Genomic DNA, 23032 nt, shown 5'->3' with positions numbered 1-23032 from the left:
AGGCATGCTCATAAGCTTGGCTAGTCTTGGTGGCCTAATTTTATTCCCTCATATACTAGATGGAGATGTATTATGAACTGTCCTAGACAGGAGCCATCCCCCACTCACCTATACTTTTCTACCACGGGGGTGGAGAGGCTGGGAATCCACAAGGTCCCTGTCGTCCCATCTCCCTGCCACCAGCCAAATCATGGGTCGGATGAGGGAGAAATGGCCCGGGGGATGTTCTAATGATTAGAGGATGAGGTGGGTTTTTTTTTTCCCTTGGCTATGTCATGCTGGTGATTAGAGGGAACTGACAGTAATGATATCCTCGCCTGGTCTAGGCTGCTTCCATCCTCAGACAAGCCTTCTCCAGTCCTGTCAAAGCCTAGCACGTGTGCTCCAGCCAAGAGGACCTGGCCCCTGGGAGGCAGTGGACCAGGGACAGGGAAGGGAAACCAGGACTGACCTATGCTCCTTATGTCAATTGTGACATCCACGTAGCCATGTTCAGCGCTGTGATACATGGCCTCTTTTAGGGCCTTCAGTTTGGCCTTGCTGTTGCGGCTGGCGCACAGGGGGGGCGGGGCTGTCTCCGCCAAGTCAGAGCCCTCGGCCAAAATCTCTTCCAGGGATAGGATGTCGCTCTTCTCCTTCTCTGGCTGAGCAAGAAGTTTGCGGAACACATTCCTGTCAATCACAAGCCCAAGAGAGAGGAAGATACTCAGAGAAGGGGCCTGTGGTACCGGGAGGTGGGGGAGGGGCAGAGGAGGCCTATGAGCAGCAGCTTGAGGGGCAGGTGGGGGCTTCCTGTCACCTGCTATTGAAACAACAGCCACTGGATACTTGGATGGGACTGATTGGGACATGGGGCTCTTAGGGCTCGATCAATGGGTGTCTCCTCCTGGTCCCATTGAACATATTTGGAACACTGAGGTTAAGCAATTTCTCCCAAGATTGGAAGCCTACACCTAAGGGACCAGGTTGTCTGAGTGTTAGGAATTTGGTCTGCAAAACTGCCAAGTGCTTGAAATCCCATTTGGGAAGCTTCCAAATGGAGGCCATGAACGTTAGGGTTAAAGTGACTGGTGCTCCCATTTTGTTATCATCATTTAAAAAAGGCTCCATCCTCTTCACTACATTTAATGAGAGCCACCAAAGGGATAGTCCAATGGGCCATCTCAGGCTTTTGGGTGAAAGTTGGTGGAGATGTCTAAGGTCTGGGGAGGACAGGGGTGGGAAGTCCCTCATGTTGCCTGTCTGGAGTCTGGTGTCATTGACTCGTCCTAGCCTACCTGTGTCCGTGGGCTGCAGCCTGGCTGAAAGAATTCATATCGCCCTGTGAAGTTGGAGAAATGCCATTCCTGTACATTGTTCCTATCATTGGATCGGCTCCTCGCTCCAACAGCAAACTAACCAGTTCAAAATTTCCTGCAAGCCCAGAGAAGGGTGTGTTTTTATCCAAGAAGATGAACAAACACGGCATCCTACGCACATCCAACATCAGTGGGGGGAGGGGGCGGGGAAGGGCAGAGGCGACCCTCCCATCATGAGAAAGAAACCCCCTTTTTCCTTACCTACAGCCGCAGCCAGCTGCAAGGGAGTTTCTGAATAGTTCTCCTCCCCGTGGTCTAAAGAGCCTTCTACTTTGGCCCCAGCATCTAGCAAGAGCTGTGGAAGGAAAATGGTCATTTAGAAATGCTTAAAGAATGGACAATCCCCCAAGAGCTGACACACACTTCACAAGGTCATTCAGTATCCTCAGATGATTTGACCACAGCAAAAATGGAACGTAGCATCCCAGATCCAGAACTGGAAGGGTCCTCAGGACCATCCAGTCCAAGCTCCTCATTTTTCAGAGAAGGAAACTGAGGCTCAAGGAGGGAAATGCCTAACTGAAGGTCAGACAGCAAGTAGCAGAGGTATGTGAGATGTTAATTCCTTTTCAAACACACCATTCTTCTTGTCCCAGAATAGGACCTGCCAACAATTATGCCAAAGAAGATAAATCTAGGCTGTTCTATTATCTTCTAACAGTGCACTCTAGTCATGACCAGAGTGACCACACACTGGCCCAAGAAGGAGCCACATGTTTATTTTAGGGTTGGAAGGGGAATTAGAGAACATCTAGCCCCACTTCCTACCCACTGTGATTGTCATACAGAGAAAAGTTCCCTGGCTTTGGAATGTAAAGATCGAAGTTCAAAACCTGCCTCTGACACTTAATGATCTGGGCAAGTCCTTTTATCTCCATGGGCCTCAGTTTCCGAAACTGTAAAACGAGAGAGACCAGTGAGGCCCCTTCCGGCTCCAGAGTTAGGATCTTAGGATTCTCTGTAACATCCCTGATGAGGATGGAACTCAAAGAACTCTGCCCTGGGGGTGCTGGGAGAACTGGGCTTAGGTCTTAGCTCTGCTATTGTGTTCACCCTGAACAACTCACCTTCCCTTTTTTGTTTGGTTTGGGTTTTTTTGTTTTGGTTTTTGGTTTTTTTTGCAGGGCAATGAGGGTTAAGTGACTTGCCCAGGGTCACACAGCTAGTAAGTGTCAAGTGTCTGAGGCTGAATTTGAATCCAGGTACTCCTGAATCCAGGGCCAGTGCTTTACCACTGTGCCATCTAGCTGCCCCCACCTTCCCTTTTTTAATTCTTGATGTCCTTATCCATAAAAAAGCGGGTGATGGGGTGTGGGATTAGATCAGGGCTTCCTAACCTGGGTCCAATTCATGAACTTACTTTGGAAATATTTTGATAACAATTTCAGTGGAATGGATCTCCTTTGTAATTGACTGTATCTTATTTTATGCATTTAAAAACATGATTCGGAGAAGGGGTCCACATAGGCTTCACTAGATGATCAAAGGGGTCCAGGACACAAAAGAATTAAGAAACCCTGGGCTGGATGGTCATTCAGCTCTCTGACATTCTTGGGATAGCTAAGGACAACTTTTTGTGTAATTATATTAAATGAATTAATGTGCAAAAAAGTTTTAGCAGGTTACCATCCCAGCCTCTCTTTCGTATTTTTTTTTGTGGGGGGAGATATGTGACTTCACTGGTATAAGGAACTCTCAATGACAAAACTCCCTTTGCCAGTGGAGATCAGCATCTGCTCTTCAACTTAGCTGCAGAGGATTCTCCAAGGTTAAGTAACGTTCCCAGGGTCAAGCAGCCAATATGTCAGAGGGGGAGGTTGAACCCAGGGCTTCCTGACTCCAAAGCTGGCCCCCTCTCTATGATACCAGCTGTGTCCTACGGTTCTTTTGGGTTAGGACCTGTGATTTTACTGGAATAGGGAACTGTTGGTGAAGAAACTCTCTCAACCAATTCTGCAACCTATATAGAGTCTCTGATAATTGCCCGGGGCAAGAAGAGGTGGGACTTATAGTCAGGTCTTCCTGACCCCTAGGCCAGATGTTTATCCACTAGGCCACTCTGCCTCACCTATATCCCAAAGAACTGGGTTTCCTATGTATTTCTTCTTTCTTTTCCATTTAGAGCAGATATCATTATTCCTCTTCAAAAAATGGACAGACAACAAATAACAAGAAGAACTTTGAAGAAAGAGATAATATTCCCACTCCCTAATTCGGAGCTATGAACAAAGAGAGTGCACCATAGGACACTGATTGACTTGCATAAGCTTTCCTGAGCGAATATGAAATCACCTTCCCAGTCAGTTTGTCAACAGCACTGGCTAAAAGAAATCTGTATTCCTTAGAACTCACTTGCCATAAATTGCTATACTCCCTCGGAGAGGGGGTAACTGTGTGTGAAACTAGCTACTTTGTATTCTATGGCCACACCACAGAAGAGAATCAAAGGCCCTTCCCTGTCCCCTGGCAGGGTACAACCTCAAAGTCCTAAGGTGCTCACATTTCATGGACCCTAAAGACAGTTACTGTTAGCACAGAAGGAAAGGCAGGTCAACGGAGTATTAGAGTGGGTGGGGGAAAATTATGGCCAACAGTACTGAGGAAGACACAACCCAGGCATATGCTGGAGCCCCCTTGTGCTAACCAACCATTAAATTTTCAATGTGAGAAGTTAGGGTTTGATTTACTGTTTGTCGATTGTCTAGAGAATATGTTGATAATGCAGATTAAACTTAAAAGTATGTCATGCTTACATTATTTTCTTCTGGAGACCCAGTTAAACATTTACCAGCATGCCACTGGCACCCCACCAACCACCCTACTCAATGTCTTCAAGCCAGAATATTTGGGCAGGGAGAAGCAGGGCATCTACTGAGGGAGGGAGAGAAGAGGGAGGAACTTGTTTCTGCTGAGCTGTAAGACTTTAGAGGCTGGGTGCTCCTGCAGATCTTTCCTTGTTTGTCTTTCCTGAAGATCTTTCCTTGTTAGATGGGTTTCTCTCATCCTCTAAGTGCCCCCCATAGGAGCTTCTGGGCATGGTTGTGGTAGCCCATTCCCTGAGGGCCTCGGACATGGATGATGAACGATATAATGGTTAGTCTGTGATGGATCTTGGCCATAAGGTCAGTGAAAGCAATATGCTTGATGTCACACCTCCTAAGGCTTATTCCTTAGTATACTTTGAGTGAATAAGGGATCCAGACAGTTTCATAATGAAGCTCCAGTATATTAAAACTAAATTTTTAAAAAGTTAGTATATTAAAACTGAATTAAAAATGAGGTCCCAGTATATTAAAACTAGCTAACAAGGTCTTGTTTTTACTTAAGAAAATGGAAGGAACAAATACATTAATGTAACTGATCAAGAGGAGAAATTGGAAGGAATTTTTCCAGGCTTTTAGTTTAGTTTTTCTTTTTCAAGATGGTGACCGTGTGTGTGTGCAGCCATTCCATATTGGTTAAAGGTAATATAGGTAATTACATATAATATTTTCATTCATATGATATGAATATGCTATATTACTACAACTAACCAATATGGCCATCTTCAGAGAAATGCATGCTGGTTGGGATGCAGAGAGAGTAATGCAAGTCAGACGTGGGTAACAGAAGATAGCGATACCTGAACTACAGGAATATGTCCGTGCAACACAGCAAATGTCAGAGCCGTCCAGTGGCGGGTCTCAGGGTGGACGGATGGATATTTATGAGGAGTACTGATTACCTACGAACAAATTAAAATTATTTTCAAAAGGTGACCTTCGAAATACTTTTGACTAGCAAATATGACCTGTCTATCACACTGTGCACATTTGGCTGGAGATGCACGAGAGGAAGGACAGAGTAAAGGCTTGAAATAAAATGGTCAGGAAGCTTCTTGTGTCCTCTTGACAAAATCCGTACACATCTCTTGCTGGGAGTGGGACTGGCTACCTACTCTAAGGGGTTTGTAGAAAGGGATGGTAGGAGAAATCAGTGAGGGTGGACCAGTAAAAGATTCCATTTCCGGGCTGTCAAATACTCTGGGGAGCAAAAGAAATTCACTGTGGATTTCTACTCTGCATAAGAGGATCAGGGATTCTCTTACACAAAGAAAACATAATTTTCAAATAAATATATTAAAATCTCCTATATCTCCATGTAGAACACCCCCAAACAACTCCCCCCACCCAAATTGGAGAGGTTTGCCGCTTCCTTTTCCATCTACTACTGCTGTCCCCTATTGCTTAGATCAATGGAGCCAGAAGCTGACTGACCTTCACTGGAGGCCAAATGACCATGCCCACTGAGGGCATTCTATGATTGTGTCCCTCCCTTAAGTCCAAGATGGTTCATGAAGCTTAGAAAAGTTGGGATGCCAAGCATCCTGAAAAGCTTTGATTCATGAATCCCACACATTTAAAATATGCCAGGTGAATTCTAGTCAACATATATCCCAGTGAAGCCCAAGGCCCTGGGAACCTCCATTGATAGGGTGCTAATGTTTTGGATAGGGGAAGAGAATGAGCCCTCTTCCTTAAAACCCCCTGCTGTGGCCAAAATTTGCCCTTGTTTTAGCCTCTATGTGGAAATCCTCCACAAAGTGGGTCATGAGAAGGAATTCTTATGCCTGATGGACCTTATTTTAAAAGTCAAGCAGTACGTGGGGCCCCAAAGCAAGGCTGATTGGGAGATGGTCGATGCCATTGCCCGTTTGGTGATCTTCTCTCTGATTGGTACTCAAAGAACAACTTCTGCGGCACTTTAACCTTGGGCATTTTTCCTTCATCAAACTAAATCCAATCATCAATGAATCAGAGTTTGTTAAAGCATTGCACTAGGTGCCTGGGATGGCATTCAAAGAAAATTCAATGCATCATAGGAACATGGATCTAAGAACCCTGGAGACCATCTAGTCCCACCACCAGGCATTTATTAAGTTCCTATTAAGAGCCAGGTATTGGGCAGGGCGCTGGAAATACAAAGGTAAAAATGAGACAGTCCCTGCCCTCAGGGAGCTTATGGTCTATCAGGCCATATGATCATAACTCATGGCTTAGAATCCCTTTCAAGCATCTGTGCTTGGGGACTCATAGCGGGTAAGGGGTGGGGAAAACCCAAATTCCCTGAAGCAGTAACTGCTTTCATAAAAGTTGGAACAGCTAGTTCTGGAACCCTGGGCTCTGTGTCACTTTGTGTCTCTGCTTCCATTGCAAAAGAGGGTAGAACGTCCAAGTGGGTACTAGTCTTTCCACCAGTTTAAAAGCACACAGGGAGCCTATCCCAGAAAGAGCAGTGATACAGTTTTCAGAGCTCCAGAAATTTCCAGGGGCTTGTTCAATGCCACAGTATCAAAGCTTCCCAGGCCTGGAGGTCTGGGGGTGGGAGAGAGTTGGCCTTCGTGGTACCCAGAATGGTGTCAGGATGAATCACCACAAGGTCAACTTGAAGGGTTTGCAATCTCAACTTAGCCAACATGGACAGGAAGGAAAGTCAGTAGATGAACAAGGGGGCAACCAAAGGCCATGGGGGCCAGGTCTTCTCTTCCCTTCTGTGTTCTCTTATACCGTAAAGACCACACAGGGATGGCCGGGATGGGGGGCAGGGAGGGAATGTTGGTTTCCCAGAAGACAGAGCAGGAATGAGACTAAGTTGCCAAACTCAGGGAAAGCCAATATCCCATGTGGCCACAGTCAGTCGTTCCTAAATGAAACACACGTGCAAGCTTCTCTGGGGAGGGCTGTCAGATGGGTCTCCTGGAAGAGAGCATCGCTCTAGCCAACCTCCTAACAGATGCAGCAGGCAAGGGCAGGGAGGGGAGGGTTTGATCTCTATTTCTCCCCACTCTCTCTGAGCTCCAAGGGGAAATTAGTCATCTTTGGGTTTGCCATTTCCTTGCTTTCCTTCCATTGATTTCTACCAGTATTTCTATTTCTTTTTAAAAATAAATGCTTTATGTATGTGCTTTTCAAAAACATAGCTGCCACTTCCCAATGGCTCTCTTCTCTCTATTGAACCCTCCCTTACAACAAAGAAATACAATGAAATAAAGCAAATCTCTACATTGGCTGTGTCTGACAACGTGTGTCACTCTGTACATGCAGTCTACCACTTCTCTGCCCAAAATAGGGAGGTCTGTTTACTGTAGGTCCTTTAGAGACAAAATGGGTCACTGAATTGAGCAGAGTTTCCAGTGACTTTTAATTGTCACCATTTAATAACTGCCTAGTCTGTGTAAGGGATTGGACTGGGGGTGGGTGGCTTGTGAAGGCTAATGGGGCAATGCTCACCTCCACATTCAGGTCAGCTCCGGCATCCAGCAACATCTGTACCATGGCTTCATCCCCTCGGACACAGGCGTACATCAGTGGGGTCATGCCCTGTAGCAGGTGACAAACCAAGGAGCTGAGAACACTGACAAAGCAGCTACTGTTGCCTCTCCTTAGAGAGGCGTTGGGGTGCCGGGTGGGCTTGGAGGCAGGAAGCCCTGGGTTCAAATCCTACCTGGCACATTTAATAAACTGTATGACTCATGGCAAGGTGCTCAACCTTCCTGAGACTCCATTTCTTCACCTATAAATCAGGATAATTATAGTTCTGGACTCCCAGGGTTGTTGTGAGACTCAGATGATGTCTGTGAAGTGCTCTGTACAACTTAAGAAGCAACATAAATGTGAACTGTTCTTAATATTATTGCTTTATTGGTTTTTAAAAATTTTGCTGGGTTTAAGAGTCAAAAAAGCCTGGATTAAAAGATGTGCAGCCCTGTTAGCCACAGCCCTTTGTAGGATTAAAATTCTATAAATCTAGCTTCCATTCCATTAGAGGAAGAGGTGAATGATTTAACTGTTTAACCAGGAATTAACAATCACTTATTAGGCATCTACAAATGCTAGTTAGATATGAAGACAATAACAAGTGCCTGCCCTCAGGGGCCTTACATTCTATTGGGAGCAACACAGTAAAAAAATTAATATGAGATGATTTTGAGGTGGGGCACAAGCAAATTGAGGTGGGGTGGTCAGGAAGGGTTTCACAGAGGAGGAGACACTTGACCTAAACTTTAATGGAAACCTGGGATCTAGTCCAACAAACATCAGCAAGTTCCCGTCTCCTCAGCGCTGAGCATCCCGTATGAGCTGGGAGACAAAGGTGAAAGAGATGGGGACATCTGTGTTCCAGAAGTTTACAGTCTAATGGAGGGGGTCAGGGCCCACAGACAGCTCTAAAGCACAATAATAAGGGAAGAATGACTTAGGGAATTCATTGCAAAGTGTTCTGCCACATTTAGGGGCATCAGGGAAGTTTTCTTGGGAGGAGGAGGCGCATAGGATGCATTTTAACAGATGGAGATGGAGAGGGAGGGAGCAGGACGTCACTGAAGTATAAGCCAAGGGCCCTGTGAGGTTGTGTTGGAAAGCAAGTTCATTTCCAAGCTGGGGGGATTCCAGGAGGTGGGGACTGTGTCACACAGGGCAGAAGCAGGGCATGAAGTTGTTTTTGATTGTCTGTGCAAGCTGTGGGCTTCTCTGGGGTTTTCTGAATGTACAATAGAACCAAGGGCTTCACAACCATGAAATCGATGCCGCCTGTGTTCTCTTTGGGGCCCCAAGGCCTTTCTGAAGCATGTCCTGTCAAAGAGGTTTAAATGAAGGAAGAATAGGTGGTTTGCTCGACATTTTCTCCTCAGGCATTTGATGAGTCACATTCTCATTGCATTCCAGGGCTGTGCTACCTATGTGCCCCTGGACACAGCACTTATACTCCCCCGGGCTCAGTTTCCTCATCTGTAAAAATGAGGATGCTGGACTAGATGCTTTCTGAGGTTCTGTGGCTATTGCCAACTCAGTGTGTCCAAAACAGATCTCATTCTCTTTGCCCCACACCCTGCTCTCTTCCAAGCTTCCCCATGACTACTGATGGCACTGCTGACAACCTCATTATCGTCTTCAGCTCCTCAGTCGCCCACCCCTCCACATTCAGTCCATTGCCAAACCTTGTTTCTTACTCTCCATCTCCTGGACAGGTCTTCTGGTGTCCACTCACACGGGCACCACCTCAGTGCAGGTGCTCTTCACTTCTCTCCAGTCTCCTGAAGCAGCCTTCTATCCATTCTTCCTACCTCAAACCTCTCCTCTACTCCAATCAATCCTCTACTCATCTCCTAATATTATTTTACTAAAGTGCACGTCTGACCATGACACTCCATAAAACTCCATAAAACCAGTGAACTCCACCTCTAGGATCAAATGTAAAATGTCCCTAATCTGCCCCTCTCCTGCCTTTTCCAGTCTTTTTACATATTACTTTGTAATCCAGTCACACTGACCCATTTGCAGTTCTGTAGCCATGATGTTCCATTTCCAGCCTCCAGCCCTTTGTATTGCTTCACCATGGGTCTGGAGTGCTCTCTCCTTAACTCTACTTTTTCAAATTCCTGGTTTCTTTCAAGCCACAGTTCAAACACTATGTTCTACATAAAGCTTTCTCTGATCCCTCCCAGCTGCTAGCTAGTGCCCTCCTCCTTAATACTAACTACAACAACAGCAACAACAATAAATAGCATTTATACAGTGCTGTAAGGTTTGCACTTCCACAACAACCCTGTGAGGGAGGGGCTGTTTTTATCCTTATTTTATAGAGGAGAAAACTGATGCAGACAGAGGTTAAGTGACTTGCCAAGGATGACAGAACTAACAATTGTCTGAGGCAGGATTTGAACTCAGGACTTCCTGACTTCAAGCCCAGCACTCCATGCACTGTGCTACTTGAATAGGCTCTTATCCAACCAGTCTCATTTTACAAATGAGGAAACTAAGGCCTAGAGGATTTACTTACTCAAGCTCACACAGATAGTAAGTAGCCAAGTCAAGAACGGAGCTTCTGGGTTCAGGATGCCAGAGCCATGGAACTATCCAGGGTGCTAGCCTGTCTTATCTCCCGGACCACCTTGTGTCAGGTCCTTCCATGTTTGCTAATATGGTGGATTTTACGATGGGTTCCATTAACCCACCAATGATGGGAACATTAGGCAGTATCCTTGGCTCTCTACTCTTCCTGGTAATGTCATAATTAATCACTGACACCCCACAGTCATGCCCCTGGCTCTACTATCACTTGTGAATTCACAGTTAATGGCCAAAGCATTCTTGCTGTCTAAGGGGAATGAGGGAAGGGGAAGGTCCCACCCCTCCTCTCCCTCACTTCTGGCCAACATGAAAATGTATTTTCCAATGGGTAATGGATTCCTATCACAGACATGAAGCAGGACCATTTCAATTCAATTCCTTTGAAAAGGAAGATGCATCTTTAATCAGTTAAAGGGGATCATATGAATCAATTGATAAACAAACATTTACTAAGCATAAATGGTGTGCACAGTGGCTGGTGAGCTGGCTCAGAATCGGGAAGACCTGGGTTCAAACCCTACCTCCGATACATCTGGGCTGTGAGACCCTGGAAAAGTAATTTAATCTTTCAGGCCCCAAACAACTCTCTAAGATTATAAGGTACAGAGAGTCAGTTTTGATGTCAGGAAGACCTGGGTTCAAATCTCACCTCTGACATGGATTAGCCGTGGGACCCTGTGGGAAGTCTCTTAAACCTCTCAAAGCTCTGATCTTTTTCAAAGGCTAGAAATTGCACTGTACCAACTTGTAAGTAAAAGGGGCTTTCTCATTTACCAATGAAATTCCAAGTTTGCTTCCTATCCCTATCTAGGATTTGGGGCCAAACAATGGATTTACCTTCTAACACTTTCCTCAACAAAAAAGAACAATAATGTTCTCATTTTGTCACATGAGAGGAAGAGCTAATCTCAGAGTTAGAAAGACCTGGGTTCAAGTCCTACCTCTGACAAATGCTTGCTGTAACCCCTAGTCTCTCAGTGCCCTGGGCAGCTCTGAGAAGTGAAGGTGCAGAAAAGGTACCAGTCTCCCTGGAAGAGAGAACACCTTAGGCTAGAGAAATGGCAAGTCTGAGCCAAAAATTTAGCCCAACAAACATACCCAACCTCCTCACACTGTAATGAGACTGAAGAGAGACCATGGATGTAAAGGAAAGACCTAAGTGGAATCCATTATCATTCTGCTCCTCTGACGACACAAGCAGCCCATTGAACCTGAGTAACTTACTGCCTGTGTTGTGTTTTGTGGGGACATAGCCGACAGTCCCCTGACTCAACCTCAGCAGACAGCAGGGGGAGCTCTTAGGCATCACTACATGGATGGGAATGGAGGATTGATCCAAGATTTATGTTTTCAGTGAGCTGAAATGCTACATGTGTGCCTATGCGTGTGTACATGTATATGTGCGTGTGTGTGCCTATGTGTCTATACCTATGCACATGTCTCCATGTCCTCATAGATGTGCCTCTGTGTACTTATATCTATGACAGCCTGTACATGTGCATATATGTGCTTGCAATCTGTACATGTGCATATATGTGCTTGCAATCTGCCTGTGTCTGCATGTGTGTTTATGTATTTATGTCTACATGTGGATGTGCATCTGCATACTGTGCATGTGTGTGCATGTATGTGTCTCTGTATGCCTGCATTTGTGTGCATATGTATATATGTTTGTATCTATCTGTCTATATCTGTGTGTATGTCTGTGTGTTTGCCTGTATATGTATATGTGTCTCTGTGTCTGTATGCGTATATATGTCTGTATGTCTATGCATGTGTATGTGGGTCTGTATATGCATCTATTTGTAATGTGTAGGTATCTATATGTGGATATGTGTATGTGTTGATAGATGTGTGTCTGCATGTATATACATATATGTGTGTCCATGTATATGTTTAGGTGTATCTATATCTAGGTCTCTGCATGCATATACGTCTGTGTCTCTACGTGTATACATATGTATACAGACACGTGTACACGTATGCATGTGTACGTGCTAGTGTGTACACACACATGTATGATATGTGTGTGTTCTGCACCAGGCAGAAGCCAGTGCTTCCACACTCAGACACCACTGTACCTGCTCACTCATCGTGTTGATCCCATCAGGTCCCAGCAGAGATGCGGCCTGCTTTACCAGGTCCGTCCGTCCACAATTCAGCATCCGGAAGCCCAGGTCTTGCTTGAATTTCGCTTCGGTGGCCACGGCATCCAGTTTCCGAGAGGCACAGAAACAGTCATCAGCCCTTAAGAAAGTTGGAGATGCTCTCATTAGTACGGGGGTCCCTGTAGGGCTCGTCTCAAGGGATGAACCACCTTTTGATCCAGAGGAAGGACCTGGGTTCAAATCCTGACATTGCTATTGACTACCTGTATGACTACAGATCAGTAGCTTTCCTTTTTTGTGCCTTAGTTTCTTCACCTGTAAACTGAGAGCATTGACCTAGATAAGGCCCCTTACAGCTCCATAACTAAGGTCCTGTGGCCACATGAGCCTCAAATACCTTAACAAAGTTTGTGTAATTTAGCTCGATGGAAAGACCACTGGAATCAGAATCACAAGATCTGACTCTGATCAAAGAAGATCAAAAAATCCTGTTTTTTCCTTCTACTTATTAATGTATGATCTTTCCATATATTATTTTACTTGATCCTCTTAAAAACCCTGTTGGGTAGGTACTATTACTACCTGTATTTTATAAATGAGGAAACATAAGATCAGAGAATTTAAGTGCTTTGCCCAAAGTCACAGAGCTTGTATAGGAGACAGGATTCCATCTCAGGATTTCCTGATTCCAAGTCCCACATTCCACCACTTGGGCCACCTAGCTGCCTCAGCTATATCTTAACTGTAAGTTTTGTATCTTCTTTGTTTTTGTTTTTGTTTTATTGTTGTTGCTGTTTTGTTTTTGCAGGGCAATGAGGTTAAGTGACTTGCCCAGGGTCACACAGTGTCAAGTGTCTGAGGCCAGATTTGAACTCAGGTCCTCCTGAATCCAGGGCCAGTGCTTTATTCACTGCGCCACCTAGCTGCCATTTAATTTCATAATATATTCCCTCTCCTCCACCTAGAGAGCTATTTCTTAAAACAAAGAATAAAAAAGTAGGGAAAAAGCAGTTCATCCAAAGTACCCAACACAACAATCAAATCTGAGAGCATATGCAATGTTAGGCTATAGATTTTTAAAAAAATGAACAAAAATGCATCTCTGTTTCCCTTCTTCATCGTGCATATAAATCCTAGGTGTTACAAAAATCACAGAAGCAAAACAGTGGATCTGTAGGGCATGAAAGTAGCAGCTGCTGCAAATATTTTCCAAGGATGGTACCAACCTCTCTCCCATTTGGCCCATGCCTGTGGATCATATAAAAGTAGGGTGAGCCCAGATTTCTAGGAAGATGTTTAGGTTGTTGCGTCATATTTCTGTGCGAGTTGGAAGGAGAGAGAGCTATAGAGTCAGGCAATACTGGTTCTTGGCATAGCAGCTTAGCTCTTGCGTTGTGGCATGCTTAGGTCACTTTTTCTTTATGTTTGTGTCTTTGCTTCCTTGTGTGGTATGTATTAGATACAGTGACAGCTGCATCCATGACAACACATTTGGAATCCTTCATTTTTTGGTGAGAGCATGCTGCAGAGGTCATAGGATTTTTGGCAGTCAGAGGTCAGGGGATCCTGGCACTAGAGTTCCCTTACAGGGTTTCTTCAGTGTGCCTTGGGGCTGGGTGCTCTCTTTAACAAGAGCAAACCCTCAATTCTTATTCAGTCTCAAAGGAAATGCACAAATGATATTTCCCAGCTACATACAGGGTTAACTGTGCACTTAATCAATTACACAGCATCGATGAGGCATTTTCTCTAGTTCTGGGTGCCACATTTTAAGAATTTATGGATAAACTAGAGAGCCTTCAGAGAAGTATGACTGTGATGATAAGGGGTCTGAAAAACATACCACTTAAGGAAGAATTTAAGAATTTGAGATATGTTAAAACACAAGATTCTATGGTTCTCTGCACTCATCACATCCCACAGAACATTCCCTTATTTACTTTTCTCTCCAGTGTCTATCACTTTTTGTTAACCCTTCATCAGTTGAGACCCAATTAACTAGAATACTCAAATGACAATAATTTCCCCTGAGTTCTCACCTGGGACTCAATTTTTGTTAGAAGAAGGCAATCAATTACATTTATTAAGCATCTACTATGTGCCAGGCATTGTAGCTAAAAAAGACAAAAATGAAACACTTCCTGCCCATAAGGAGCTTACATTCCACTGGGGGAGACAACATATACCGAGAATTACAGGGATAGGAACAGAAGTTGAATCTGAGATGTCACTGGTCTAGGGAACTCTCTGCTGAGGAAGCTGTCTCTGCCAATGCATCTACACAGTATGTATATGGATACACACATATATACACATGTAGGTGCATACACACATACATATACACATATAGGTCTATACATTGGCAGAGTGTGTATATACACATTTTATATCCACATATATATATATATGTATGTAAAATCTCAGTTGTTCCTCACAACAATCCTGGGAATGGGTGGTTGCTATTACTATTATTTCCTAGTCCCATTTTACAGATGAGGAAATTGAGGCTCGAGAGTCAGTGAATTTATTAAACATTTATTATAGTTTAATCACTGAGGATACAAAGGAAGGCAAAACACTATCTTTGCCTTGAGCTCTCATTCTAAATGAGGCAACCTCTAAATAACCCTGCGCATGTGAGATATAGGCAGAGTAGATGGAAGAATAGTCTTCCCTCAGAGGGAAGACACTGGGGAGGAAGACGGGGAAGAAAACCTCCCATAGAAGGCAGGGTTTGAGGTGAGTCTTGAAGGAAGTAAAGGAATCTAAGAGGTGGAATTGAGGGGCCCGTGCAAGTGGGGACAGACAGAGCAAAGGCATGCAGTCAGGAAATGATGGAGAGTCCTACAAGAAGGCCAGGGTAGCTGTAGCTCAGAGTGTGCAGAGCAGAGGAGAGTAGAACAAGACTGGACAATTCTGTCCTCAAACATTTAGCAAGTGGCCAAGGTAGAATCTGAATCCGGGTTTCCCAAGCCCTGTATCTGTTCTACCACACTTCCCTTCTATAAAGTCATCAAGTGTTTACCACTGCTGAGCACTAACAGGTCCCCTGCTACCCAAAATAAAAGAACACCCTCCCCAAAGTACTTAACTCCTGTCTGGTGCTGAAATCTAACCTGGCAGTTACCTGGGGCTCAGCCAGATGGGGACTGATTCTATAGCTTTCACTGGCCATGGCTTTGGGAGGTCAGGGGGGGAATATAGTTCATTTAGAGGGTTATAGAGGTAGGCAATTCCACTGATTTCATGGAAAGGGGAGAACAAGGAATGAATGAATGAATGAATTATTGAAAGAAAGAAATAAGGAAGGAAGGAAGGAAGGAAGGAAGAGAAAGAAAGACAAGTCATGGGTATACAAATACAAAAGACAAGACTAATTCTTGCCCTCAAGAAGCTTACATTATAATAGGGGCAGACAAAATACATAAGGGAGTGGTAACCAGGGAGGAATTGTTAGGGTAGGCATGTCACTGGGAAGGTGAGTCAAGCCACAGTGCAAATGATAGACATGTCCTTACTATGTGGTGTTGTTTTGTTTATTGTTCTAAGAGAGAGAAGTAGAAAGTTATATGGTAGTTTGTGGGGGGACATTGTGAGTAGGACTGGTACTTTGGTATGGCATGAAGATGGTTGGGAAGTAGTAGGGTAGGTCTGGTCCAGATAAGATAAGATGAATGTTCACTAATAAGAAGCCCAGGAGAATAATTGGTGGAAAGTTTCTTTACTGGCTGGCTTCCTACATCAATGGAAATCAAAGGTGTAGACAAATCTCTCTCTCCCCTTTCTCCCTCTCTCTCTTTCCCCTTCCCTCTCTCTCCCTTTCCCCCTCCCTCACTCTCTGTCTTTTTGTGTCTATCTCACACACACATCTGTCTGTGTCTGTATCTCTTTTTCTTTGTGTGTATATCTGATTCTATTTCTCTATTTCTGCCTCTTTCTGCAAGCTCTTTATTAGCCACATACCACAAAGCAAGGAGAATAATGTCTTTAAAGATGAGAGTATGAGCAGTAAAGACGAGAGAAGAGATACACTCTAATAGTTGTAGCAGGCTCCTTGTGGTCCAATAGGAGAAATGAGATCTAAGGGAAAGAGCACCATGGTGCTAGTATGTATGTCCCATTACTAGGGAATGTCACACTAGAGGAAACTTGGCACAATAGGAAAGTGTATCATCTCTAGCAGGACCTGATAATAGCACTGAAGGAAAACTGGCATTGATGACAGAGTTCACAGCATCATCAATTTGGATAGAAGAGACCTTAGAGGTTACCTCATCCTACCCTTTCATTTTACAGATGAGGAGACCAAAGGCAGTTAAGTGGCTTGTCCAAGGTCAAAGAATTGAAGAGCTGCGATTTGAAACTTGTAAGATCTTTTTATTTGAAATCCAGAATGCTTTACCTTATACCACAGGTTGAGGTGAGAGAAAGGGCAGTTATTAGCTTCTCTTTTGAGGAAAGAGAAGGAAAGGGAAAAGGCAGAGAAGAAGAAAAAGGAGGAGGAAGGGGAAAGTCCCCATACTACTCTGCCACACCTCCCTTCCATGCTTTCTGCTGCTTCCCAGATATCTCATCTAGTTCCTTTTTCTGTCCAGGTGGTCTGTGGTAGATCTGGATGACAAAATCGCTTTGTTCCTCCTTTCATTGGTCTTTATCCAAGAGCCCTCCCGTAGGCTTCCCCGCCTTAGGTTCTTGTATTTCCACACATGAGTAAATCTTAGTTTATGATATTACTCCCCACTCCCCTCCTCTTTCCCCCCCGCCCTTTACCTATTTTGTTCCTTTATGATAAGGTATGCATTTCCAGTCACATTCTAGCAACAGGTTCCATCCTACCAAGTTTCAGTGACACTGGAGAGCTCAGACTGCCTTCTTGCAGAAGGATTTTGAGTTGACCTTGCTTATTATCCATATGTTCTGTAATTGTTTAAAGATAACATTCTCTCTAAGAATTTCCATTTACCCTTTCACTCTGTCTAGTTTGTACAATTTTTAATGTAGTCTCTTCCAATAGAATGTGAGCTGTCCATCTGCCTCTATCTATCTACATACCTACCTACCTCTGTCTATATCTATCTATCTATCTATCTATCTATCTACATACCTACCTACCTCTATCCCTGTCTATCTAATCTGTCTATCTACATCCATCCATCATCTACCTCCCTCCCTCTGTCTATATCTACCTATCTATCTATATCTATCTACATACCTACCTACCTACATCTATCTATCTATCTATCTATCTATCTATCTATCTATCTATCTATCTATCTATCTATCTATCATCTATATACCTACCTCTGTCTATCCCTATCTATCTATCTACATCCATCCATCTATCATCTATCTACATACCTCCCTCCCTCTGTCTATATCTACCTATCTATCTATATCTATCTACATACCTACCTACCTACATCTATCTATCTATCTATCTATCTATCTATCTATCTATCTATCTATCTATCTATCTATCTATCTATCTATCTATCTATCATCTACCTATATATCTATCATCTATATACCTACCTCTGTCTATCCCTATCTACCTATCTATCTATCTACATCCATCCATCATCTATCTACATACCTACCTACCTCTGTCTATCATCTATTGATCTACCTGTCATCTATCGTCTTTCTTTTTCTCTCTCTCTTTCTGCCTTTGTCTCTCCATCTATCCTATCTCTCTTTGTCTCTGTCTGTCTGTCTTTATCTATCATCTGTCTCTCTATCCTATCTGTCATCTTCATCTGCCTATGTCTGCCTGTCTATCTGCCTTTGTCTATCAATCATCTATCTATATGCCTGCCTGCCTGTCTCTATCCTGCCTGTCTCTCTAGTTTGCTTGTGCAATGTTTTAATGTGGTCTTCTCTAATAGAACGTGATCTCCTTCAGGGCAGGGATCATTTTGGGGACATTTCCTGTACCTTCTTCACTTAGTACAGTGCCTGGGATATAGGAGAGCTTTAATTAAGTGCTTGTTGAATGACTGACTGACATCTGAGGTCATGGGTTTAATTGCTAATTTTTGCATTTAAAAAAATAGCCCTTTGGGGATTTTGTCTAATTTCTAGGCATCTCCACTACTCCCCTTTCCCTCATTTTGCAGACATATTGGATGCTACTCAGTTTGGGGATATATTTAGGGAGTCTCCTCCCTCCCCTGACTTCTTGCTTCTTTTCCACAGGCCACCATTTTCTAATCTATCGAATGAGAGGGTAGGATTAGATGAGGTCCTTCCAGCCCTAGATTTTAGGTCCTGTGATTCCACAATCTATGGACTTTGGTTTCCTCCTGTGTAAAATGAGTGGGCTGGAGCCCGGGGGTGGGGGGGGTGGGGTGGGTTCTCTGGACGGACCTCTGAGGTCTCTTTCAGCTCTCAATCTGTGATCCTGTGATCCTCTCTGGACCTTGGTTTCTAGGGGGGTTGGACCATATCAGTTAGTCAAGAAACATTTAATAACTCCTACTGCATAGCAGGCACTATACTAAGCATGGGGGATACCAGAAGAGGCAAGGACCTCCCAATGTCTGTGGCCTCCAAGGTCCCTTCCAGCCTGGATTCCCTGACCTTAGGACCTTGTTTTCCTTTCCTTTCAAACAGGAACATTAAAATGGACTCTCAACATCATTTCTGGGTCCAAATTCATCATCCCATGGTCTTAGGATTCTTTCTGTGAACACACAGACACGCTGAGTGGTTTCTGTGACACCCCTGCACCAGATGTTTTCCCCCGGGCATCTCATCATGTCCTATGTGATAAAACCATCCAGTGAAACTCCCTTTTAGCCTTTCTATTTTCCTGTTCTTAGAAAACCAAACCAAACCCCAAACTACTTAGCCTGTGCCAAGAACACTGGGAGAGGGAAGAAAACACTGCCCTTCCCCTCCCAGCCCTCCTAACAAGGTTAGGTCTCTTCCTAACAAGGCCAAGTTGCCTGGAGCTTTCCAAGAGCCATGGGCCTAGCAGCTTTTTGTCTTCCCTCCCCCACTATGCCCACCCTCCCTTCTTGAATTCCTCACTACCCAGACACCAGACACGTGCTAACAGATGCAAAAGCTGACAAGGTGCTGTGGATGGCAGATTCCTGGGCAAGATTTACAAGGGTCTAGCGATGCCTTTGAGGTGGAAAGGGGATTAAAAATCAGAAGCAGGAATATGTGCTCTCCATGTGCTCACAGTTCAAGTATGCCCGTCTGATAGTGGTAGAACGTGATGGGGTGGGGGTCAAGGGGAAGGGAGAGCCCGCCTGCCCTCTCATTGGGCCCCGTGGCTTTGGTTTGGGGCACACCTGGAGTCAATCAGTTGGGTGAATTAAGACCCAAGAATTCATAGAATGACTCCTCAGGAGACACAAGGAGAAGAGAAAGCCAGCATTTCATCTGTTTGCTCCCTAAGATGGCTAGCATTGACATCACACTTTAAGGTCTGCAAGTCACTTTACAAATATTATCCCATTTTATTCCCACAACATTTCTGGGAGGTGAGTGCTCTTATTACTTCCAATTTATAGGCAATATGAGGAAAATGAGGCCGAGTTTAAGAAACTTGTCCCAAGGTCACAAAGCTCTTAATTGTTTGAGGTTGGATTTGAACTCAGGTTTCCCTGTCTCCAGGCACAGCACTCTATCCACTAAACCACTTATCTGCCTGAAGAATGAGAGACTGATCGTAATCTTGCTAGAAGAGGATAATTAAGATACCAAAAACCTGATCTTTATGGGGTGCTTTAAAGTCTGAAAAGGGTGGCTAAGTGGTGCAGTGGGTAGAGAGCAAGGCCTGGAGTCAGGAAGACCTGAGTACAAATCCAGCCTCAGACACTTAGTAGCTGGGTGACCCTGGGCAAGTCACTTAAGCCTGTTTGCCTCTGTTTCCTCATCTGTAAAATGAGCTGGAGAAGGAAATGGAAAACTCCTCCTTTGCCAAGAAAACACCAAATGGGGTCACAAAGGGTTAGACACAAGTGAACAAGAATCTTCTCATTTTACACATATAAGGAAACTGAGGCAGAGAGATGACCGACATATTGGTCGATAAACTTAGAGCTGGAAGGAGCCTTAGAAATCGTCTAGTCCAACCTTCTAATTTGACAGATGAGGAAAACCAAGGTCCAGAGACTGAGTAAACGGTGGGATGGGATTTGACCTCAAGGTCTCTGGTGCCAAACTCTTTCCACGACACTAAGGGGGAGGCAGGAGCAAGTGACAGAGAGGAGATGCCTAAAGCAGGCTGAAAACATCCTAGGCTCTAGGGGTGCTAAAAGGGAATAAAAGGCTAATGTTACAAAGGGATTCAACTTTGTTCTACTCCATTTCATCCCCCACCCCCACCTCCACTGGCCCTTAAATGCCTCCCAATTGCCAACTTTTTGTGACCCCTTTCAGGGTTTTCTTGGCAAGGTAGCGGGATGGTTTGTCATTTCCTCCTCTGGTTCATTTTACAGATGAGGAAACTGAGGCAAACAGGGTGAAGTGACTTGTCCAGGGTCACACAACTAGGAAATGTCTGAGGCTGAATTTGAACTCAGGGAGACGAGTCTTCCTGATTCCAAGCCAGGAGTGCTGTGCACTATGGCGCCCCCTAGCACTAGATCATGTCTAAACGGCTGATTCCATGATGCAAAGCCCTCCAGCAAATTGTTCTATTTACCTACACCTGGCCCACTTCCCCTGCTTCTAGCCAGAAAACCTTTTTACCAATCCCCTATACAATTCCCATCCACCTTCCTGCCTGTCTTCCCGTTCCCTTAAATTCCCTCTCTCCTCCTTTCGTGCATAAAGGCCATAGCTCTCCCTCCTCTGAGATGCTGCTTCTGATGCACTTCCTCCAAGAAGCCTTCTGGGATTGATTTTTTTTTTTTGGTGGGGCAATGAAGGTTAAGTGACTTGCCCAGAGTCACACAGCTAGTAAATGTCAAGTATCTGAGGCCAGATTTGAACTCAGGTACTCCTGAATCCAGGGCTAGTGCTTTATCCACTTCGCCACCTAGCTGCTCCCTTGGGGTTGATTTTTAATTTTTGAAGTTAGAAAGGGTTTTATAGATAGACCATCCAGCCTGGAGCGAGAAGGGGATCACAGGCCCATTTAAACTCACCCAGGCCCTAAACTCTGAGCTGAGCTGTGCTGTAGTGCCGCCCCCCCCCCATCTCTGGGCAGAGTCTATTTTCTCTTGCAAGGACTACAGGGTGAACAGAAAAATGCCGATTCAGACCAGTGGGATGGGACTGAAGCTGATCGTCGGCCACTCCCCAGGGCTCCCACATATTGTATCCAGAAAGAAATTAGGACCCCAATACAGTCCAAGCCAGATGGCTTCTCCTGCTTATACTGGATATTCTTTGTATGCATGATGGTTGCTCAGTCTCTCAACCTTCCCGTTAGCTTCAATCTTCACAGGGTCGTAGGGTTAGGGCTAGAAGAGATCTTTGAGGTTATCTAGTGTGACCTTCTCATCTTACAGAAGAGGAAACTGAGGCCCAAAGATAGTGGCTTATAGTCATTAGAACTGGAAGGCCCTTGAAGTCAAATGATCCAAACTCCTCTTTATAGAAGAGCAAACAGGGGCCCAGAGCAATAAAGTGACTTAGGATCATAGAATTTCATCTAGTCCAACTTCCTCAATTTCATCACCATCATCACTGTCCTACAAGCAGGATTTGAACCTGGGTCCTTCCCATTCTCTGCCCCTCCTTTTTGTGCTCCGCCGCCTCCTGCCCACCACCGATTCTCATACACTACACTCAAAGCCTGCTCTGTTCTTCACACGGGCTTAGCCACTTTCGCAAGAACCAAGCCTCTCTTGCCCACACTGATTCTCCCACACAACTGTCTGGCCTTCAAGCTCCCCAGACGCTCTCTCACCTCCTCTTCTCTTCCACTTCCCTCCTTCCGAAGCACTGACTCACTGCAGACAATGCTGCGTCTGTCCACGATGCTCCTCACCCTACCCTGGGCTTGTTTCCACCCTGACGCCTCTAAGGGCAGCAGGAAGGTTCCTGTCTTGGACAAGGCTGGAGGACAACCAGTAGCGATGGCCATGTGCTTCCTGCTCACCAAGTGTTCTTCTGGCTTTCTCCCACCTACAGCTCGCATGCTCTCATCTGATCAGATCCCGGGGGTCCAGCTATCATCACTTCCCTGCCATCTTTTCATCAGCCACCTCATGCCTAGACCAGAAACCATGGGAAATTTAACCCTTCCATCAGCAGGGGCTCTGTCTGTGGGGGCGGTGGCGATAGAGTCTTGTATATGTGGGACTGAGCCACATAGTTAGCCTTCCTGCATGCTGGGGTTGCAGCCCCAGAATCATCCTCAACTCTTCAGTGTCCTTCCCCCCCCCCCGCCCCCCTGCCCCTGCTCCTTTCCCCAAATCCAATCACTGACCAAGCTTTGTGGATTCTCCCGAGAGATGGGAACATCTCACCCCCTCCCATTCAATCTTCTCACTCTGACACTCACCCTGCCTCTTGCTTCCCGTCTCTCCCCTCTGCTCCATCCTCCACAGACCCATTCCTAAGTCACACCCCTCCTCTGCTGGGGGAACTTCAGTGGCTCCGCAGGGCTTCTGGGATCAGAAACAAATGCCACTGTTTATCCCTTAAAGCCCATCACAGCTGAGCTCCAATATAACTTTCTAATCCATCTTTCTATTTCTCTCCCACATTCTGT

General features: G+C 44.9%; 1 protein-coding gene across 2 annotated transcripts in view; it reads right to left on the bottom strand.

Moving 5' to 3' along the window:
- Window positions 1-23032, bottom strand: part of BTBD11 (BTB domain containing 11) — a 306362-nt gene that overhangs the window by 29074 nt on the left and 254256 nt on the right. The window contains exons 5-10 of one of the 2 annotated variants that reach the window (XM_043968397.1): window positions 12328-12493; window positions 7628-7717; window positions 4981-5082; window positions 1560-1653; window positions 1278-1413; window positions 452-672 (exon numbers count right to left, since the gene is read on the bottom strand). In XM_043968397.1, coding sequence (XP_043824332.1) covers window positions 452-672; window positions 1278-1413; window positions 1560-1653; window positions 4981-5082; window positions 7628-7717; window positions 12328-12493 — 809 coding nt within the window. The remainder of the gene's footprint in view (window positions 1-451; window positions 673-1277; window positions 1414-1559; window positions 1654-4980; window positions 5083-7627; window positions 7718-12327; window positions 12494-23032) is intronic. The other variant, XM_043968398.1, reaches the window with a different exon arrangement.

This window comes from Dromiciops gliroides, chromosome 5 (assembly GCF_019393635.1).
Source record: "Dromiciops gliroides isolate mDroGli1 chromosome 5, mDroGli1.pri, whole genome shotgun sequence".
In the NCBI taxonomy this organism is placed as follows: Eukaryota; Metazoa; Chordata; class Mammalia; order Microbiotheria; family Microbiotheriidae; genus Dromiciops; species Dromiciops gliroides.
This window is presented reverse-complemented; position numbering and strand designations above follow the sequence as displayed.